The sequence below is a fragment of the Epinephelus fuscoguttatus genome, linkage group LG15, assembly GCF_011397635.1.
Source record: "Epinephelus fuscoguttatus linkage group LG15, E.fuscoguttatus.final_Chr_v1".
In the NCBI taxonomy this organism is placed as follows: domain Eukaryota; kingdom Metazoa; phylum Chordata; class Actinopteri; order Perciformes; family Serranidae; genus Epinephelus; species Epinephelus fuscoguttatus.
This window is the reverse complement of record NC_064766.1, coordinates 29442069-29462684: the sequence shown is the minus strand read 5'-3', so window position 1 is coordinate 29462684 and position 20616 is coordinate 29442069. Positions and strand designations below refer to the sequence as shown.

Below are 20616 nucleotides of genomic sequence, written 5' to 3'. Positions count from 1 at the left end.
AGCGCTGCTGTACTGGCAGGCCTGATTTTACTCCTCGGACACACACACACACACACACACACAGAAAAAGATGCGCATGCATAAATATATTCACACGTATTCACCAATGTATATTACATTAACAATAGAGCTGTGACATCTGGTCAATTAATCAATTAGCCGATGGACAGAAAATTAACTGTCAACTATTTTGATTATTTAAGAATCATTTTTTTAATTTTTTAAGGAAAAAAAGCCAAACATTTGATGGTGTTGTGCTTCTTAATTGTGGAATTTTGATGCTTTTCTTTGTCATACATGATACTAAACTAAATAGCTTTGGATCTTTGGACTGCTGGTCGGATCACATATATCATGAAGATGTCACCTTGGGCTCTGGGAATTTACTCAGGGAATTATTGTTATTACACTATTGACGAAACAATTAATCAGTTAATCGAGAAAATAATGGGCAGACTAATCAATAATGACAATAATCGTTAGTTGCAGCCCCAATTTACTGTTAACAATGTCCCTGCTGTCATTCAACTGAGAAAGAGACAGAGACCAAGAGAAAGAAAAGGATAGATAGATAGATAGATAGATAGATAGATAGATAGACAAGGAATAAATAGCAAATAAGACAGCTTACTAGCTAACTAGATAGGCAGATAGCTAACTGGCTAACTGCGATAGATAGATAGATAGATAGATAGATAGATAGACAAGGAATAAATAGCAAATAAGACAGCTTACTAGCTAACTAGATAGGCAGATAGCTAACTGGCTAACTGCGATAGATAGATAGATAGATAGATAGATAGATAGATAGATAGATAGATAGATAGATAGATAGATAGTTTTGCTTACTAGCTAACAAGATAACTTTAGTTAAGTAGCTTAACTAGCTAACTAGACAGACAGACCGACAGACCGATAGATAGATAGATAGATAGATAGATAGATAGATAGATAGACAGACAGATGGACCGACCAACCGAACGACCAACAGACAGACAGACAGACAGACAAGGGAAAAAAATAGCTAATAAGATAGCTTACTAGCTAACTAGATAGGTAGATAGCTAACTGGCTAACTGTGATAGATAGATAGATAGATAGATAGATAGATAGATAGATAAACAGTTTTGCTTACTAGCTAACAAGATAATGTTAGCTAAGTAGCTTAACTAGCTAACTAGACAGACCGGCAGACAGACAGATGGGAACAAATAGCTAATAAGATAACTTACTAGCTAACTAGCTAGATAGATAGATAGATAGATAGATAGATAGATAGATAGACAAGGAAAAAATAGCAAATAAGACAGCTTACTAGCTAACTAGATAGGCAGATAGCTAACTGGCTAACTGCGATAGATAGATAGATAGATAGATAGATAGATAGAGTTAGTCATACCTGGTGCTCCACACACGCTGCTCAAAGGGCTGGTTAGCAGGATTATCAAAGGCAGCAGCAGACACAGGGGAGAGGCGCTAAGGCGGAGCCCCAGGATAGGCCTCCTGGACTGGGCTAGAACTCCACCTCTCCTAGACAGAGGCATGGCACCACCGTGGGTTGGTTGGAGACGACAGAGATTCGGATGAAGCTTCACTCAACAAGGGTAGGCACTCTGCAGACACACACACACACACACACACACACACAGAAAAAAAACATGAAGGTCAGCTGAAACGAATGAAAGGCATATTTCCACCACCTCTGATTCATCGTTCTGCTTTTGGAGCGGCAGCTGAAATGTCAGTGCGCCATGAGGGGAGAGGGGAAAACATACAATAATTCATACAGATGTAGAGAGAACATCTTCATGAAGAAAATTAAAGACAAATTCATGCTAATGCAGGATTAGGTCTTTTGATTTAGCCAGAGCACTTCTGACTTGGGATTAACAGCTCAAGCAGGCCAGCTCTGACTGAACTAATACCAGAACAATAGAGCCACTGCTCAACAACTAAGACAAGAAACAGACCAAAATAGTTTTCAGCGTACTGCTTCTGTATTAATAAGTCTCCTTTTCTAGTGAGCCGTGAAATGAGCCGCAATGATACATTTTTAAGAGTCCCCCCCCCCTCAGACGTCCTAATAATTTCATTTAACTTTAGCTGTGGCCTAATTCCTTCTTAGCGTTCAGTATTTTACTGTACTGGTGGCATATAAAAGTGCTAATGCAATAATACATCCAGAGTGTGCCACCGTAATGGAAAACACTTAAACAAAGAGGATTGAGGGGTCAGGAGGAATGCAGCAAAATTCAATAACACCGAATGTATCAGAAACTGCTGCTTTAATAGATGTTGCCCCTCTTGTTAATCCCTAGCCTTGGAGAGGGGGGATCTCCGACAGTATTTTGCTCTCTTTCCCCACATAAACGCACGCACACGAGGTCGCACATATCTGGAAGTCTGAGCATAATTCAGCTCTGCTGCAGAGATTTAGACAAGCTGTGCAGGAGCTCCCTGTCTGAGAGTCAATAACTCCACAGTCCTATCGAGCTCTCCCGACCCCCACTTCTCCACCTGATGTGTCAGAACGCAGGTGGGGAGGCCAAACGAGAAGGGAGCCTTTGTTAACCTGTCATATATCACACAAATACACGTCTCCCTTCAAGAACCAGAGCAGGATAACGTATATGCTCCAGGGGAGACATAATATGTATTCACAGGTGACAGGCCACATTGTGATCGACACATAAATATGCACAAACACCCATAAGCGCGCTTTCACCCTGACATCCCCAATGCACGGGCAGAAATGGAGTAGTGGAGACGGGGCCGACCCTTGCTCGCCTTTACTAAATGAAAGAGGCATTTCTGGTGAGTTACATATTCAAAGACTCCTCCAACCACTTATTGAGCTAATGACCTGCTCAAACACATTACTGTCTGCCAGTTCCTTCACTAAAAATAGCTTGTCTGAAAACATGGCCGTCTATCTGATACGGGGCTCGTTTTCGCGCCGCTTTGCCCTCGCCTTATCAAGCGCTGCGTAATAGACGTTGAATAGAAAAGCTTTCAGCGTCCCCTTTTTCAGTTGAACAATGCGATAAGAAAAATCAGATCAGGGCTCATTCAAGCACCATTGGCAGCATGTTAAGTAAATTCTCCTCTTACGGTAACTCAATTTGCCACCGTTAATCTAACTAGGAGGACTGCTCTGCGTGGAGCCACACGGCCGCTGAAACATTAGGTACTGCTCGCATGTTGCAGTGTCTGCTTCCTCTGTCCTGTGCGGTGGATTTGCCGGGGCCTTCATAGCTCTCTGTGACCTCAGTCTAACCCGTTCTATCATTCTCAGTTTATCCACCCCTCCCCGTTGTCTTTCACCTGCTGACAAAGCCCTCTCTGCTCTACCTCCACTATAGTCGCTCACCCTGCACCTAATCCTTAATCTTACCCTCGTCTCACTCCTGTATTAGTCGCCGTATTCCTGAAATCTCCTCTTCTCCCATCTCCTTTCATCCCCTTCCTCCCTCTCTCTTCCTCACCTCCCTTGTTAACCTCTCCTCTCTTGATGCCATCTCCTCCGCCGCACCCTATCATTCATCTCCTTCCCTTTCTATACGTACACTCTAACCCCTGCTTGTATCCAAATCCTCTTCCTCTCCCCACAGCTGCCCTGCGCCGGCTGCTCCAGCTGTTGTTGGTCCATTGACACAGTTCAAACAAAAGGGCTTAGAGCATCCTACAGCTGTGAACGTCGAGGGAGCCAGCCAAAACCGATACACAGACGCAGCAGCAGACCAGGCCGGTCTGGGCACGTCTTCGCTTGTGCTAATGGCATTTAACGCTTTCAAACCACGCTCCTCCCTCCAGATAGAGAGCGGCCGTGCACTTTGCTTGTCGCAGAAGCAGAATCGAAAGGTGTGAGCATTGTGAGCATGAATATTCTCATGACTCAGGCCTACCTACAGTCTCTACAGCCCCCTCACAGATATGACAACCTGCTCTCCCTGATCATCTGGCTCAGCATCCAGAGGGAAGGCAGCAGGGGTTGGTCTTATTACCTTTTCAGCGTGGCAACACAGATGGTCAGCCAGACAGATAGATTGATGGGGATACATGCGCTACTTATTGCGGGGAGGCCGATAATGACACCATAGCTCAGGTGGTGAAATGTACACCGGTTATTGTGCTCCATCAGGCTGATGAAATAACACTGTTTAGGTGGCATCCAACCTGCCCCCTGCTCCACTGGGTCCCTTGGAAGATGACATGTTTTGTTTTTCTCACCTCACCCACCCCCTCCCCCTTTACCCATGATGCCTTTCACCACAAGTGGGTTGAGATGGTCTCCCAAGGCCTGTCTCCATGACAACGAGCCACGATAGAAAGACCAGATCTGTTTCCTGCGGCACCACGCTAGCAGTGAGATAGCACACCTGATAGGAAGCTCGTGTTCTTCTTGTTTCTTTAAGCTTTAATTCGGATCCAGCGCTGCAAGTGTGTTGTGATGCTTGGGGGACCCGGTTCAGCAGAAAGAAAAAAAAGATCAGAAAACTTTTTATTTATATTTTAGAGGCACACATTGGGAGGTGGAAAAAAAATGTCTGTAGCAGTGCAGCACTGAGCATTTTAGGGCTGAATAATAAGATTTTATCCACAGTCATTTGTCCTCTTTTATAGTTTTACCAATGATTCTGAACTTATGGCGCACACTTACATTTTCTCAGCATAAAAATAACCTCTTTATCAATTATGCATGGCTTTGTGAGCCGGCGCGGAGAGAGGAAAAGTTTGGAGTCAGAGCCGTGTCCTATTCAGACACAAGGAGGGGCTGGGACTGATTACCTCACATTTCCTCTGACCCTGGACCCTGTAGGCGTGGGACACACACACACAAAATGCAAGCACACCCACAGGGCCATGCACACACATACACATGGCAGATGGCAAAGCATCATGGGGGAGATTGGCACTCACTCTCTCACACGTCCCTTCTCACTCTCTTAAACACACAGCCCACAGACACACAAATATACAGACACACATGCATAAACACACACACACACACACACACGCACACACATTGAGGATCAGAGGCACAGGATGAAGCACGGCTTACTGCAGGCATGAGCTGCACCGCCCTGGTTACATTTTTAGCAGTGGAAATAAACTATCTGAGGCTCCTCTCTAACAAGAAAACACACCTGTCACTCAAATGCTGCGATTCTTTGCCCTGAATATAAATGAATCTGGAGACTCGGGTGTGTCTGAATCTCTATCAGACTTAACGCTGCTGCAGGATGCTGAAATTAGGGCTACGGTTGCCCCATGCTACAAACATCCAAACAGTGTTATCATGGGAACTATTGACAAATAGCAGTAACATTCCCAAGCCGAGGCAACACTTTTCTTCACCGGTCTGAAGCTGTAAACAAGGTTGCCGCTGGAGTTTCAAATCACACTGCTGAGAGCAAATATGAGTCATGGAAACAGCAGCTCACACCACACCTGTAGGTAAGGAAGGGAAGCCCATTTATGTCATTATGCATTATGCCTTCCTAATCAAGGAGCACACTGCTGAAATGAGAACTCATTTATCGATTCTTTCGGCTATTCATGCGAGCATTTATCCTCATTATCAGTAATTATTTAATCTGACTAATTAAATAGCTATTTTTTTTAATTCACATCACTTTAATGTTAAAATTTGGGGAGTTGGCTGATGGTCAAAAAGGCCATTTTAAGGCCTCACTGTGAACTGTGGTTAATTGAGATGTTTCATTTGCTGCATTAAATTATTAATTACTAAACTAAGTTATTTATGAAATTACTAATTACACACTAAATCATACACCGACCCAAAATAATAGCTTAATTGATTATAAAAATACTTAATAATGAATTTGACATTTGGATCAATCATAAATTAACGTTTGTTTTTAGCTGACTCTTATTTGTTGGTTGCTTTTTGTGTTGTTGATTCTGATTTTCTGTTGTTTTATTAATACTGCCAATGAGATTTAACTGGTCAAATAAAGACTGAATAATTTTTTTTTAATTATTTTTGCTTTATTGACGTCACAGAAAAATAATATATATTCATTTTAAAAATGTGTTTTAGTTTTTATGTTTGGAATAGTAGAAGAACAATACAATAACACCACATTAATTAATTTGATATTTATTTTTTCTTTCAGTCTTGGTAGTGGCGTAAGGAAATTATGACAGGCCCCAGTGCACACTACTGCGCATGAATTGTCTTGATACAAATAGAGACTTGACATCGGATAAAATCAACATACATATTAACCAGCAATCATCATTGCATATCTGACAAAAATATCAAAGAAAGTAAGTAATCATTATTAATAGTCATTTAATTTAATAGCTTTTATAGTACATTTATAGATTTTATACTTAAGGAAAAAGGCACATTTTAAAAGAGAAAAAGAAAAAAAGAGAACCATGACAGATGGGTTTGCCTTTTTGAAGACATATATAGCAAATTTTTAAATAAATAACATTCTTTTTGGTATTATTTATCTCTGAACACAGGTGTATTTCCAAGGTGGCAATCTGAATCACTAGCAAGGGCCCGCTCCCTCCATGGTCCCCTCCACCCCGGGTGCCCCAGTGCCATTGCACTGCCTGCACTGTCTATATTTACGCCTCTGAGTCTTGGGGTAAAAGACAACAACAGCAGCTATTAAGAAATCAACACAAATGAACGTAATTAATAGACAATAATTGCTCTTCAGCTGCTAACCCTTATATCTGTGTATACCCTCCACTAGAAAACTGACTCTAATACTCATATTCATCACATACTCTCCACTCCATTGTATCTATCAATAATCTAGCATGTTATGAATCTGATAATCACTCACTGATGAACACATTAAGGTCACCTGCAGTGCCAGGACCACAGACCGACTGTCTCTGGGTGGGCTTGCCAACCCCCATGTTGCCTATAGAAAGATCAGTCTGATCTGTCTATTTGTGTTGATAATTTGTTGCAGTAGAGGATTTACAATTTCCATTTTGTGCAGATCTCTGATTGCACATTTTCAGTCTCCCTCTTTGATGAGAATGTACGTCGGCATTCAGGCATTCAGGTGGAATGTGTGTCCTTTGTATGAGTGCTTTCAAATCTGTCTTTAACGTCCCCTACGTCCCCAGTGGGAAGTTTCCTTTCATACTTTATTATGTGATCTTCAGAAAACCAGCATGATTTTCTTCTTATTATCATGAAATAATGATATCCGAACCATAAAAATAGATTTCTTTGGGATCGTGAGAAAACAGAATTGAAAAATTGTATCCGCCCACATCCTCTCTGTGGCTTTCTCTGGCAGGGAGCATGAGTTTTGCTTGAGGCCACAATTTAATTAACTGATCACCTGCAGCTACCAGGGTAGAGGACATGTGCACTAAGCATTTAAAGACAACAGAATGAGGAAGTTCTGCTGATTTAAGAGGGCTCCATTTTCTCAGCTTAAAACCTTGATTTCCTTCATTTTAGCCACAATTACAGCAGCATCCCCTCTGTCGGACCCTTCTGTCCAATCATGGCAAGAAGTGAAGAAGCTATCAGCCTTCCACACTTCACAACATCAGGACATCAATTACACACCAGCATTATTCCTGACCATTTCAGTTGTTGGATCACTGTTTCCCACTAAAACTTTACGGATGTGCCTCAGTCTTTGTTCATCACAATTTCACAGCCAAGACAACACACGGATTCGTGATTGAGGATCAAAGGGAGGGGCGGAGAGAGAAGCGTGACTGACAGCATCTCCCTCCCCGGTCCTAATGTGCAAAAATAACCAAACTAAGTTTCCCTTTGACCTCAATCTCTGCATGTCTAGGACGTAGCAAAGCTGCCACAGCCCAACAATAGTGCAGCGAACGTACACCCACGCATCTTAAAGGGGCTCCAAGGTCAAACAAACCAACACAGCTAGAAAGAGGCATCGAGTAATGGAAGCACTGGCCTCGGATGAGCCCAGCAACAGATGGAGTGGCTCCCGCTAAGCAGGGAATGTATTACCAAATGGTATAAAAGTACATATAGGGCAGATTATCAGAGGGGATCAGAACAGAGGGAAGGTAGTGAAAGTGTTTATAGGCTAAGTGAAAGTCACAGTTAGTGCTGCCAGGATGAAGAGTCAGCTTCAGTAAATCTTTAAATTCCCTTTAAATTAGATTTTGTAAATCATATATGCTAAACATAAACATATCATTGTAGAATATCAGGTAAAACAGTGCTCGTTTAAATTTAATTTACAGTTTTTATTTACAGTACATAGGTTTAACCATTATTTAGGCTACTAATGAACCTTTAATTAATCTCTAATGTAGCGCCACCTGTTTTCTGAGGCTCAAGCATAAATTCCAAGGGGTCACAGGGGACACGATCCTCTCAATATTTAGAACTTGTGCATTTCTTTCCACTAATAAAAACATGAAAGTAGCAGAGGACTTTTATCTGGACAAAATTAAAAGACACTTAGAATATAAACTGATGAATTTAACATGTCCCCATGCTATGCTACATTTAGCATATGCTAAATATAGACGTATTTTTATAGACTATAATATAAAACGGTGCTTATTTCAATTTAATTTACAGTTTTTATTTACACTATTCATTTACAGTACATAAGTTTAACCATTATTGAGGCTACTAATGATCCTTTAATTAACCTCTAATGTAGTGCCACCTGTTTTCTGAGGCGTAGGCGTAAATTTCAGGGGTCACAGGGGACACAATCCCCGTTTCTTTCCACCAATAAAAACATGAAAGCAGCAGAGAACTTTTATCTGGACAAAATTAAAAGACACTACGAACGTAAATTGATACAGGAAATGCACAAATTGGCGCATAAATATTCACCAAAGTGCAGGAAATTGGGTGTTTGACATTAAAAATTTTCTGGCAGAGAACCTCCAAACCCCCCATTTCATGTGTCCTCCCATGTTGAAATGAAGCCCATGCCTTTTTTCTAAGGTACTACTTTCACCCGCCATCTGCTTATGCTCACCTTAACAAAATGTCATTTAGACTTAATGTAAAAACAATTTTGAAAAAAGGAAAATACATCTTTAAAGATATTGCTTTGAAAACCACAGGCTTAAATGGAGCGTATTCTTAGCTGCATTAACAGCTGAATGTTATCTATAGGCTAATATTAATGTATTTTTAGCATGGTTGAGAAAGTGAGGGTATGTAAGAGTGTGAATTCACAATCTATATGCTTTAACATGTCTCAAATTTGGTTGAAAAAGGGGAGCTATGCGTCACACTGTTGGTTGAAAACCTCACAGCTTCGATTTCCACAATTTTCACGCTTTGAAATAACTTGAAGGATTACTTGCTCCTCCATGAGCTGAGTCAATTTTTCAACCCCTTAGGCTCATAAACCTCTTTCAAACCCCTTAGGGTAATGCCAAGAATGCAATGTCATCCAGCTGGATGGGTTTTTTTCCTTCATGCAAAAAAAAAAAAAAAATGACATTTTGCAGATAACACTTTCACCTGACAGCTGAAGGTTTCCACCTGACAACAGCTGCGTGTCCACGTGCAGACACCTACGCGACGCTAACAACGACACAGAGCTCGCAAACGCTCCCCAAAAAACATATTTGGTGATTTCTCTCTCGGCAACCTCTCTCTCCCTGTTGCTCGGCTCTTCAGAGGCAGCCGATCTTGTGTGCAGTGGCTCATTACGCAGGCTGATGGTTGAGTCCTTGTCAACTCACTGTCCAATTAGCATATCTGAGGCTGGCACAGACTCTTATCCTAGCGGGAGAGAGAACTGTATATACATACTGATGTCCACATAGTTATGCACTTGCATGTAGATCCCTAATTGTTAAACAGCTCTGACATGGGAGAGGAGAGGCTTTGTGTAAATTATACGATTACAGGGCCGGTGCCACATGTTTGCTTCTTTCCATGATTTCTTAACACTGTCAGGAAATTAATGTATGAATTATCACTTTTGTTATGTTTGCATTGCTTATGGCACGGAAGTGGGAAACACTGGTTTGTACAGTCTATCTATCTATCTATCTATCTATCTATCTATCTATCTATCTATCTATCTGTCTACATTCACATGTGGCTGTCAGCCCCCCAAAGATTCACCATCATTCCTTAATAAAATGAATGATTAAAATTCCATGGAGCATTACACACACACACACACACACACACACACACACACACACACGCAAAAAGAGTGGTGTGTCTTGCCAGCCACGACACACCGCAACCAATTAGTGAGCTTCTCCTGGAGCAGGACTAAGGCTCCGTGACAACAGAGAACACCTTCATCTTCCCAGATGTCATTGTCATCATCCCAGGCCATCATCATATTTCAATTGCACTTCATTAATGAGACATGCCAGCCATTTTTCCCCCGCCCTGTTTCAGCTGTTTAGCAAAACCCACACATCAGTCAGGAGACAAAGTCGGGCGGTGTAAAGCAGATTTCGGGGCTTGTTGATAAGCTCGTCTTGAGAGTGATAACAGTAGCCTTGAGGAGCATGGTGCTCTGTTTTAATAACCGCACATTGATTGATCATTCACATAGAATCATCCAATGGGGATGTCGTAAGCTCCGTAAATGGACTTCAAATGGATTCATCCTTTTATTGATTTATAGAATGAACAACAAGACATACCAACACACACCAGGCGCAGCACTGCAAAGCTTTGACTGATCTCCGCTGCACGTTTGCTGTTCCCCCTCTTGTGTGCTGCAATCTTGAAGTAACCCTTTATCCATTCTTTGCTCATGTAAACTATCTCCAGCTCCTTTGGGAAGTGCTTATTAATTTTCTGGAGACACCCTGTTGTGTTTGCCCATGATCCAATTCTCTCCTGTGTATTTGTGCTGCCATGGTATCACCTGCCTGGCTTGGTCACATGATATGTCGTCCGCTGAGAGCTCATTATCTCACAACTGCAACACTGTTCTGCAAAAAACATTGAGATCATCTATAGAGCATTAACATACATTTCACGCCGCTCACTGTTTATATGGTGTTAGTATGGATCGATTCAGAGCATAAAAAATGTGGCCGAAAAGATGACTGACATGATCATTATTGTAAAGAATTTACTGCTGAATAGAAGTCGAGCTGATTTCTGAGGCTGCGTGTGCTGGTGAACAAATCCTATTTAGGTGCTACACAGGCGGCCGGCCTTAGCAGTTCTGTCACTAACCAGCCATTGCATGGCTTCCTGATGGAGATGAGATTTGTGACGCCAAATGAATTTCTCCTTGAGGGACGATAAAGTTGTGAATAGAATTGAAAACCGGAGTAATGGGGTAGAAAAACTGCATTCGTCCTCCGTCTCATTGCTGGAATCAGACGGAGAGCGTGTCTCGGTAAGTGAAGAGATGAAATGCTTGTCAACGGTAACAGACTTGTGCACGGATGCTTTCCAACAACGACTAGCCATTACTCTCACCTCCGTCAAACAAATACCTCATCCAACCTGGCATCCTTCAGCGCCGTGGAGACAGAGTAATCATGAAATGCCACAAACAAATATGGGGCTGCATTCAAGAGACATGTCAACCAGTCGCCACTACCACCACCTCCACCTACACACATACACAAACATATCACAGTCTGCAGAATGAAAGAGTCCAATCTCAAGCTTTTAAGTTTTCTGTCTGTGAGCTGTGATGATGGAACAGAGCCGTAAGTTTCCTGGACGTTGTTCCTTTCCCATCCAGCATGGTAAAGATCTTTTAGTAAAACAGAGCTGTTTCACTGATGCAATAAAGATGCTCTTTCACTAACTGGCATATGGAGGCGTGCCAAAACCTTTTCTTTTCGTGGAGCTATTGAGCCGACTACAACAGGGCACACTTGGTTTGGATAGGCGGCACAAGCAGAAGGTCTGTTTTTTTAGGAAATGTTAACTCCACTGTCATGCACAATTACTCAGAACAAGGCTAAAGGTCTTTACACACCAGGGATGTTTTTTTCTTGCATTTAATTTGTGTAAAAGGGACGTAAATTTTTTAAACAAGGTCAGTTTTTCTGAGCTTTTATACCACAGTGGAAGGATTACTGAATGGGCCTACCGGACACAAGGCCAGAGGCCCAAAGTGTAAGTGGGGAACTCTGGCCCTAACCTGCAAAATGTCACTCAAATCAGCACATGCTGACCAGGAAGAGATTTAAAATGACCACAAAGAGATGCAAAGGGACTGCAGAGAGACAAAATAGCTGCAAAAGGGGCAAAAAAGACACTAAATTACCTCAAAGAGACATAAAACTATTACAAATAGATACAAGCGAAACAAAACAATGAGACAGAAAGGGACTATACAGCTATAAAATGTGTGTGTGTCTGCCAGAGAGGTGGGGGTACCTTTTGCATATCTGTACCCAGGGGCCCATTGTCTGCCAATAAAGGCATGACCTAACCATGTTGTGCAGAACAGACAACCTCACAACAATGGCGGACCCGTTGGTTGTTTGTGTTTCTCAGCACCTAGTATTACAATAATTAGTATGAAATTATAATCACAAATTATGACATTTAAAATATTTTTGGAAGCTGCCGTGGTAAAGCTTCAGCTCCTGGATGACATAATGGAACTGTTCTTCTCTTTCTGGGATGGGATGTACCCAAAATTTCCTCTTCTTTGGTCAAGTGAGGAGGAGGAGGACAAGCTCATCATCACATGATGCCAAATCCATTTTTTTCCCGAAGAATAAGCTGGTGCAAATCTATTCAAACCTTTTATTAAGGGTTGGGCAATATACCAATATTATGCTGATATCGTGATGTGAGATATCATCTAGATTTTGGATATCGTAATATTGTATGTGTTTGTCTTTTCCTGGTTTTCAATGCACCATAGTGATGTAACTTGAGAATTTACCAAACTTTCCTGGCTGTTCTATTATTTGCTTTTACCCACTTAATCATTATATCCGCATTACTGATGATTATCTATCAAAAATTTGTTAAGAACACACAAATAGTCAATCCAACACTATTGTCAGTATCTGCATATCACCCAGCCCTACTTTTACTGAAGAAGTGTTGCAACTGCTGCAAATTCGCATCGCTGCCAGTATGAATAGTTTTAATGCAAAATATTTGATGATGAGTATTTTGCATTTTTGTGTGATTTATGTGTTGCGCCCTCGGTGTGTAAAGGCCTGTAGAGCCTACAGCCAGGTTAGCAGCTCTGTGAGGTTGTACTTAGGTACACCATTGCTTTGAACTAAACACTAACATCAGCTCACTCTTAGCTCACAATAGCAATGCTAACATGCTGATGTCCCCTTGTTACAATTCCTTTCCATCCCCTTTGTCTGGACCTAGATGCTCTCCTCTCCAGACCCAGACCTAAACCAATAACTTTTTGAGAAGAATTAGAGAGAATTTTGACAAGGTGTTCCTATTTAAACATCTCATTCTTCATTCTGCCCATGGTAGTTTAATACCAGTATCATACTGTATGTTCTGAGACTGTGCAATTATTAAAAGTGGCCATGTTAACCTGCCACTACGAGACAAAGCACAGAACATCTTTTGAGCAAACCCACTCAAACAAATCCAGACTGAGGGCAACAAAAGTAAAATATTTTATGCCAAATCAAAAAATGGGGTTCATCCCCTGTTAAAAATCAACACATCACCTACTGATGATGCTGGATGAAATGTTAAGGGGCCCTGAGGGAGACATACATGTCCCTGAAAAAAATTAATGGCAATCAATCCAATAGGCCAACAACTATCCAACATTGCCACCCCTACAGCCCAAACAGCAACCTCCAGGGCTGAAAAATGAAGCCATCACCGAAGTGTCAAAAACTGCAGTTCGTCAAACGGCCACTTGAGTCTGGCTCTAAGTGAGAAGCTCCCCGAAAGACGAAAATGCCCAACTTTACAGTGGAAATAAACACGTTTACAGCCTGGTACAAAAACAGTTTGGGTCTCTATTGCTAATTTCAACATTCATGAGAATTGTACAGGAGGTTAACTTTTATATAAATCACCCGTTTACATTTTATTAAGATTTAAAGTTGTGCATGATTAAGGGTGTGGCTGCTTTGAGTGACAGGCTGCAGACACCTCACTCCTTCCCAGCTCCACCCTCTTGTCAAAATATGGCCATCTCTAGCTCCTAAAAAACAAGATGGCGACAGCTAAAGCGCCAGACTTGAGGCTTTAAAACCTCCACAAACCAATAGGTGACATCATGGTAGTAATATTCTTTATTTTATCCAGCCTGTGCTACGGCTATGGCACTAGCTTGGCTAGAAAGTGGGACAGATTGACACACAGGGATTTGAAACCTAAGATAACCTCATCATCTGCTGTCTTTTGGCACACAACGTATAACACAGTGATATACGGTAATGGCCGCGGACTGATAATAAGATAATAAGAAAATGTATTACGTGACAGACACAGAGATACAAGTTTTACTGTCGACATTAGCATTCATACGGCTTCATCCCACTGAATAAAGGAAATCCAGATAAAATTCTTATTTCATATCTTGCAAGATCTCCAAAATATTTTGGCACCGATCCAGCCCAAATGAATTCCTCCAGCCCTCTAAGCATCGCAGCGAGGATGGGTTTTTCACTGCATGAGTTGAAAATACTCTTGAGGACTTGTCAAGCGCTTGAGGCAAGGTGCATAGAATATTCTGGTGTTTGAACATTTATTGGCGGCTGACTGTACACTTCAAAAGTAGAGGGGGCCCGCTCTTTCTCCAAGTTCTGATTAGGCAGTTTGTCTTCCGCTTTGTCAGCCATCTTGTCAGTCAGCCCTTCCCTCCTAATGACTCCTGTCAGTCAGGGATGTAACTGTCAACCCGAGTCAATGGCTGCACTTCCCACTCCTCATGATTGGATAATGAGCTGTGTACATCAACACATTTAGCCATTTTCAGTGCGAATGTCAGCAGGATGAAAGGCTCACAAAACATGCTGCTTGTCATGCAACGTGCAGAAACTTTGTCTGCAAAGGAAACTCTGTAAAACTTCAGTAGGAGGAGACAACAGTGAGATCTTATTCAGGAGGAGAAGAAGGAGTTAGCTGTGAAGAAGAGAGGAGGGTTGACCGGAGGACAGCGAGGCAGCAGCAGCAGCAGCAGCAACGAGGAAATGATGCCCTCTTTTGCATAAGGGAGAAGAGGAGGAGGGGGGAGGGGTGAGAAGGAAGGTGAAGATGTCTTCAGATGTGGCAGTTGTGATGAAAAGAGAGGCGAACGACTGAAGACAAGAGGTGGAGAAGAGAAGAGGAAGAGGAGAGAGGTAGTGGGGGGTGTGTGTGCATTATTCATCCCTGCTGACACATCAGAATCTCTGATTCATCTGGAGAAGGGCATCAGTCAAGTCACAACCTATCTCTTTGCCTTCACTCATATGCACACACGGAGACACAGACACACGATGGACACACACGCACACGCATAATTGCAAATGACCTCCTGGTTAATTATGGGTCTGGCTCGCTTTGGAGAGAGTCAACAGACTCAGATTGGCCTTTGCAAAACAAGGTTATCGCGGAGTTTCCATCACTTTCAGTTATATATTTAAATGGAAATATAAATGACCTGCCTGCATAGTTCACCTGCAGCTGAGGACATCTAACCAGGCAAAATTAGGCTGAAGGAAGGCCGACTTGTGCTGCGTTCATGTGGAATCAGGAGGACAGTAGACAGCAAAGCGGTTATAATTTTAGTGGATGAGGGCGGAACAAAAAATTAGGTGAGGCCTGAAGAGAATACCGGAAATGGTAATGGTAGACGGCCGTAGACAGTTGCTAGAAAAATTACATCGAATATAAACACGAAATAATTTGATTTAATACATTTAATCCCATTCTTTGTAAACACAACATCCCCATTGCATAATACTGTCATGCATGTTTCTTTTTACCGTCCTGCCATTCTGTCGGACTGTTTGTTTTCCCCGTGCCATCCAGAAGGTGTTTTGATTCTGCGGTCTACCATCCTACCATCTGCCTGATTCCATGTGAACGCAGCACTGTTCCCCTAAACAAACACGGGTGTTCGGTCAGGGGATGATATTTCTTAAATCAATATGTACATAATTTTTTGTTGATCCATGTTGTTGTGAAATTGACTGATCATATAGTGATTTAGATTTATTATAATATTTTTCACAAAATTCTTTTTTACATTATCTGTGTTGAACAAATTGGGATTCAATGGTAAAAAAAAAAGTTGTGAATGAATTTGTTTTTGGTTGACACTCTTATGTACAAAGTTTTAATGGATAATTATGACACACACATTCAGTATCTGTTGTAAGTACTTAATATTTTTTTAATTATATATGTATACTTTACTAGCCCCCAAGGGGAAATTCAACTTTTTCACTCCGTTGTCATATACACACAGGCCCGAAATACACACTCATGCACAAACAAGACCTATACATGCATTAAATGGGCAGATGTCAGAGTGAGGGGACTGCCCATGGGGGTTGTGGCACGTCTCCAGCTACCAGTCCACGCTCCATATTTGGCCTGGAAGGGGACTTGAACTGGCGACCCTCTGGTTCCCAACCCAAGTCCCTAAGGACTGAGCTACTGCCGCCCAGCTTATGAGTTTTTATCATTAAATGTGATTATTAAAGTGCAGTTAGGCCTGGGTCATATAGAGGAAATCAAATGTCACAATATTATTGAGAGAATACCTCAATATCAATATTGCAACAATATTGTAGGGTTGACTATAGGTGCTTTTGCAAAATATTTGCACAATGACATTTTTGATAAACAGTCACCAGTAACTTGGATATAATGACTAAGAGAGTAAAGACAAATATTAGAACAGCGAGAACAGTCTGGTAAGGTCAGAAAATTACTCAACTGCAATGCAGCCTTCAAAAACCAGCAAAAGACATTTGATATCACAATATCCAAAATCTACAACATCACGTTTCACATCACAATATTGATATAAATCTATATATTGCTCAGCTCTAGGTATGTTCAGTGAATCTAATCCAAAACACTATTTGTCAAATTCAGTGAATACCTCCTCACTGTCCACTAGCTGTCCATTCTGTGTAAAAAAAAAATCCAGCATTCACACAGCCCCTGTAAATGGGAAACAACCAAAGCGCCTCGGACCGAGCCACACAACACTATTCCAACCAATCAGCAACCAGGGGCGTTCATGCTCATGCACAAGACAGGGCAAAGGTCGTGGATGTATAAGGAGAAAAGCAGTGAGAGCAAGAGGGACGGCAACCTGACACATGATGGGAGGGTGTAACTGTTTGGGTGTTGACTTTATATATTAACAATCTATCTTTGAAATTGGTGACGTCACCTTTAATTGTGGCACAAAATCAGACATTAAAACTAGTCTATTTGGTTGAAATCAATATTATAGGAGTATTTATTCAACATCAACACACATTATTATATAGATAATGCATGTATGTTCACACATAAATTAATCAGAGTGATGTTCAGTGCAACGAACTGTGAAGGAAACTGTTCACAAGAGCTTAAAAACCTCCTTTCTAACTGTCCTAAATAAAATGTGCTCAGAATTATTCAATTGGCCTCCAGAATTTTGTAAAACAATAAAGCATAAGAATCATGTATCATAATACGAATCCACAGCAAGTCTAGAAACGATCATGCTGATTTGTTGCCCTATACTAGAGATAATGTTTCTCAAGGGCCTCCCTGGTTAAAACAAAGATTAAATTAATAAATAAACCTTATCATTTCATTGCAAATTCTGAATAGTGTGTTGCTACTTCCTGAAGATTAAGTGATGTGTTTGTTTGTTTGTCTTTTAAGGGGGGAGGGGGGGTGTTCCTGATCCAAATTAAGGGTCTAAGGATGGAGGGTATTACAGTACATGCTGTGCAGGAAGTGAGGCCCTGTCGTGATTCTGGGTAACGTGAATAAAGCTGACTTGATTTGACATATTTTAAATGGGCTGTACATGAACACCAGTAGGAAATGAGTTAGCTGTAGGAATATGCTGAGTAGAAGGGGTAGGTATAATAACATTAAGGTTCAGACAACATCTTTTTAGTCTATATATTTTATTTTTTAATGCCTTGATGTTATTTATTCTTTATCATGAGCATTCCTTTTGGGAATTTGTTAACAAGGAGCAAAATAAATTACCACTAACTAACTAAATTTGGATTAAAACTGTCTGACTACACAAAATGTATATTTGAATATCAGAGCCAGTGTTTTTCTTAATATTGTTATAATAATATGGACCATATTTCCCAGCCCTAATGGGTTCATTCTGCATGCTGTATGCATTGTCTTCTGCAGCCCCTGAATAAACAAGGAGCAAAGCGGAGCAGACAAAAGCTCACTGTTTGGAAGGCTTTGAAAAGGTCAATTAATATCAATGCCTAGACAACAACAAAGTTTCTGTCTGCGTGTAATACAGGTGGCTACGCTCCCAGCATCAAAGTCTCCTCTCCAGCTGACTGGTGCAACAAAGCTAATGGGGAGTGTACACAGAGATTCTGACAAAAACCCACGGACAGGCACGACACGTAACACGAGGGAGGGAAGCAAGAGAGCGGAGTAGTTAACGGTAATGCCGCTGCGAGAATCTGGGAATAAGACTTCAATGAGGCCTTTGACGTGGAACCAGAGCTGCTCCACTGGGAGCGCACGTCATCTGGCATATTCAAGTCTGGATGGATCTTACAGTGCTATCTGCTTGGAAGGAGCAGGAAACCGTTGAGGCCCATGGTTGAACCCTGTGAAAAGCTATTTAAGGGAGAACATGCCATCACTGATTTCATAAGCTACTGCTCCTAACAGATGAATACCTGTGGGGCCGAGAATCTCTTGGCTCATGGAGGAGCGTATTTGATCTGCTTCCCAGAGACGGCGACAGACAGTGAAATCTGCCAGTTGAATTGCTCTGCTTCTACATAATGACTTTTCCCTGTCAAAGTAGAACAAATATGTAGATCCCTGGTCCTCTCATGAAGGTGGGGTGCCTTGCATATTCCTCTGTCAGGCAGGAGAAGGAAGGTGAAAAGACAGGAGGGGGGTAAAATGTTAAGTCCTGAAGAGAGGAACCCATGTGTAAAAATGACTGATTAAAAATAATTAGGGAGGTGGAAATGGTCTGGAACAATAACCAGCAAACGCACGGCGCCCCCAGGGAAAATTCCCCATCTGTGTGTGAGCAGGAAGACCTCCCTCGGATTCACCACGACAGTGCGATTTTCCAGTTTACACAGGCCACGCAGCGGAAATACAGAAAAACCTAAACAGGCATTTGGAGTGTACATGATTAAATCCCAAACAAGCAATAGCCCTCGGAAAATGTGTCAGGATGAATCGATGTATCATTAAATTACACTCTGCCTGTACGCGTGAGTGGCTGCTTTAACTGCAAATCCTACTGCGTATAATTATAGACATATGAAAGGTCTGTGGACTACAAAACACTGCCTATATGTGCAGATGGGCTTGTTTTAAGTAATGCTCAGGAGCAGCAGATGCAGCAGCCACTCTATTGTCTAGAAAACAGTCTTGTTAAATAAGTCCATCCGCCTGGCCACCTGGTGCCTTTCATACCAGACACCAAAAAATCACACTAATATTAGAATAATAAGCCATTTGGATTATTAATATGCCTGTGATAGAGCTCCCCAGAAGTGTTAAGCATTGCATTATCATAATCTTTGCTGTGGCATCTTTGAAGGATCACTAACAGGAGTCACAGCTTCCTCTCTGCTTCACAAATCCATAGGATGCAGGTGCTCTATTTATTTCTCACGAGGGGTTTTGTTCTGTAATGTTATTATCTTTATTCTTGCCTGTTTTCCAGACTTAAAAAAAAATGCACTTAACACCACTCTTTACACCTGGAGAGTGCTTTAAAGGGCCATCAGAAAAAGCACTTTAAATGAGAGTGGATGAGGAACAAAGGCTTTGCCAGTGTGCCCCGGTCCCTCATGCTGCCCAGCCAACAATAAGGAGGGGGTGAAGGGGGACGCGCTCACTGTTGCCAACCAGGCTGCTCTGCACAAACCCCGCGGTCTGATTCTCACCCAAGTCTCAAGTGATGCTGAGATGATAGAAATAAATTTTTTTTAAAAAAAACCGCACAGAAAGACTCCCGGCCCCGCAGACAGGCTAAACGGTGAAATTTCACCCCGGCGGGCAGATACACTTACCTCATTAGTTTCCAAAAGGCTATTCGACAAGTGAGAATAACCCGGCTGGGTGGGGTGCACGGCTGCAAACATTAAACAGTGTATAAAGGATGGAGGATGCTGGTTACCTTGGTAGAAAGTGCTCCGTCTTCTTTACTGTCTGGTAGATTCATGTGGGTGGATTTGCAGCTGGAAGCTTCCTCGGAAACAGCAAGGATAAATGTAATCCAGTGGCAGCGGAGCTCCACTCACAGAAAGGTCTGCCTTTGTGGGGGATGCATGCACACATCGCCGGTGTTTCCCCCCCTCCACCTCCGACACCACCACCAACACCTCCAGCAGCACCGACACCAACACCGTCCTGACTGTCGACCGACCTCTCGGGAACGCAGCGGGTCACGGCTGCTCCTCAGCCCTTTTGTCGGGAGAGCATTGCCGGTCGAGCGGCCTCAGATACTGCTGGTTGATGTCATTGATACT

General features: G+C 42.0%; 1 protein-coding gene across 8 annotated transcripts in view; it reads right to left on the bottom strand.

The window, feature by feature from the left end:
• LOC125901700 (receptor-type tyrosine-protein phosphatase S-like) overlaps positions 1–20616 on the bottom strand; it is a 106960-nt gene extending 86344 nt beyond the window's left edge. For all 8 annotated transcript variants that reach the window (XM_049597544.1, XM_049597545.1, XM_049597548.1 and 5 more), the window contains exons 1-2: positions 20265–20616; positions 1400–1613 (exon numbers count right to left, since the gene is read on the bottom strand). In XM_049597544.1, coding sequence (XP_049453501.1) covers positions 1400–1544 — 145 coding nt within the window. In that variant the 5' untranslated portion in view covers positions 1545–1613; positions 20265–20616. The remainder of the gene's footprint in view (positions 1–1399; positions 1614–20264) is intronic.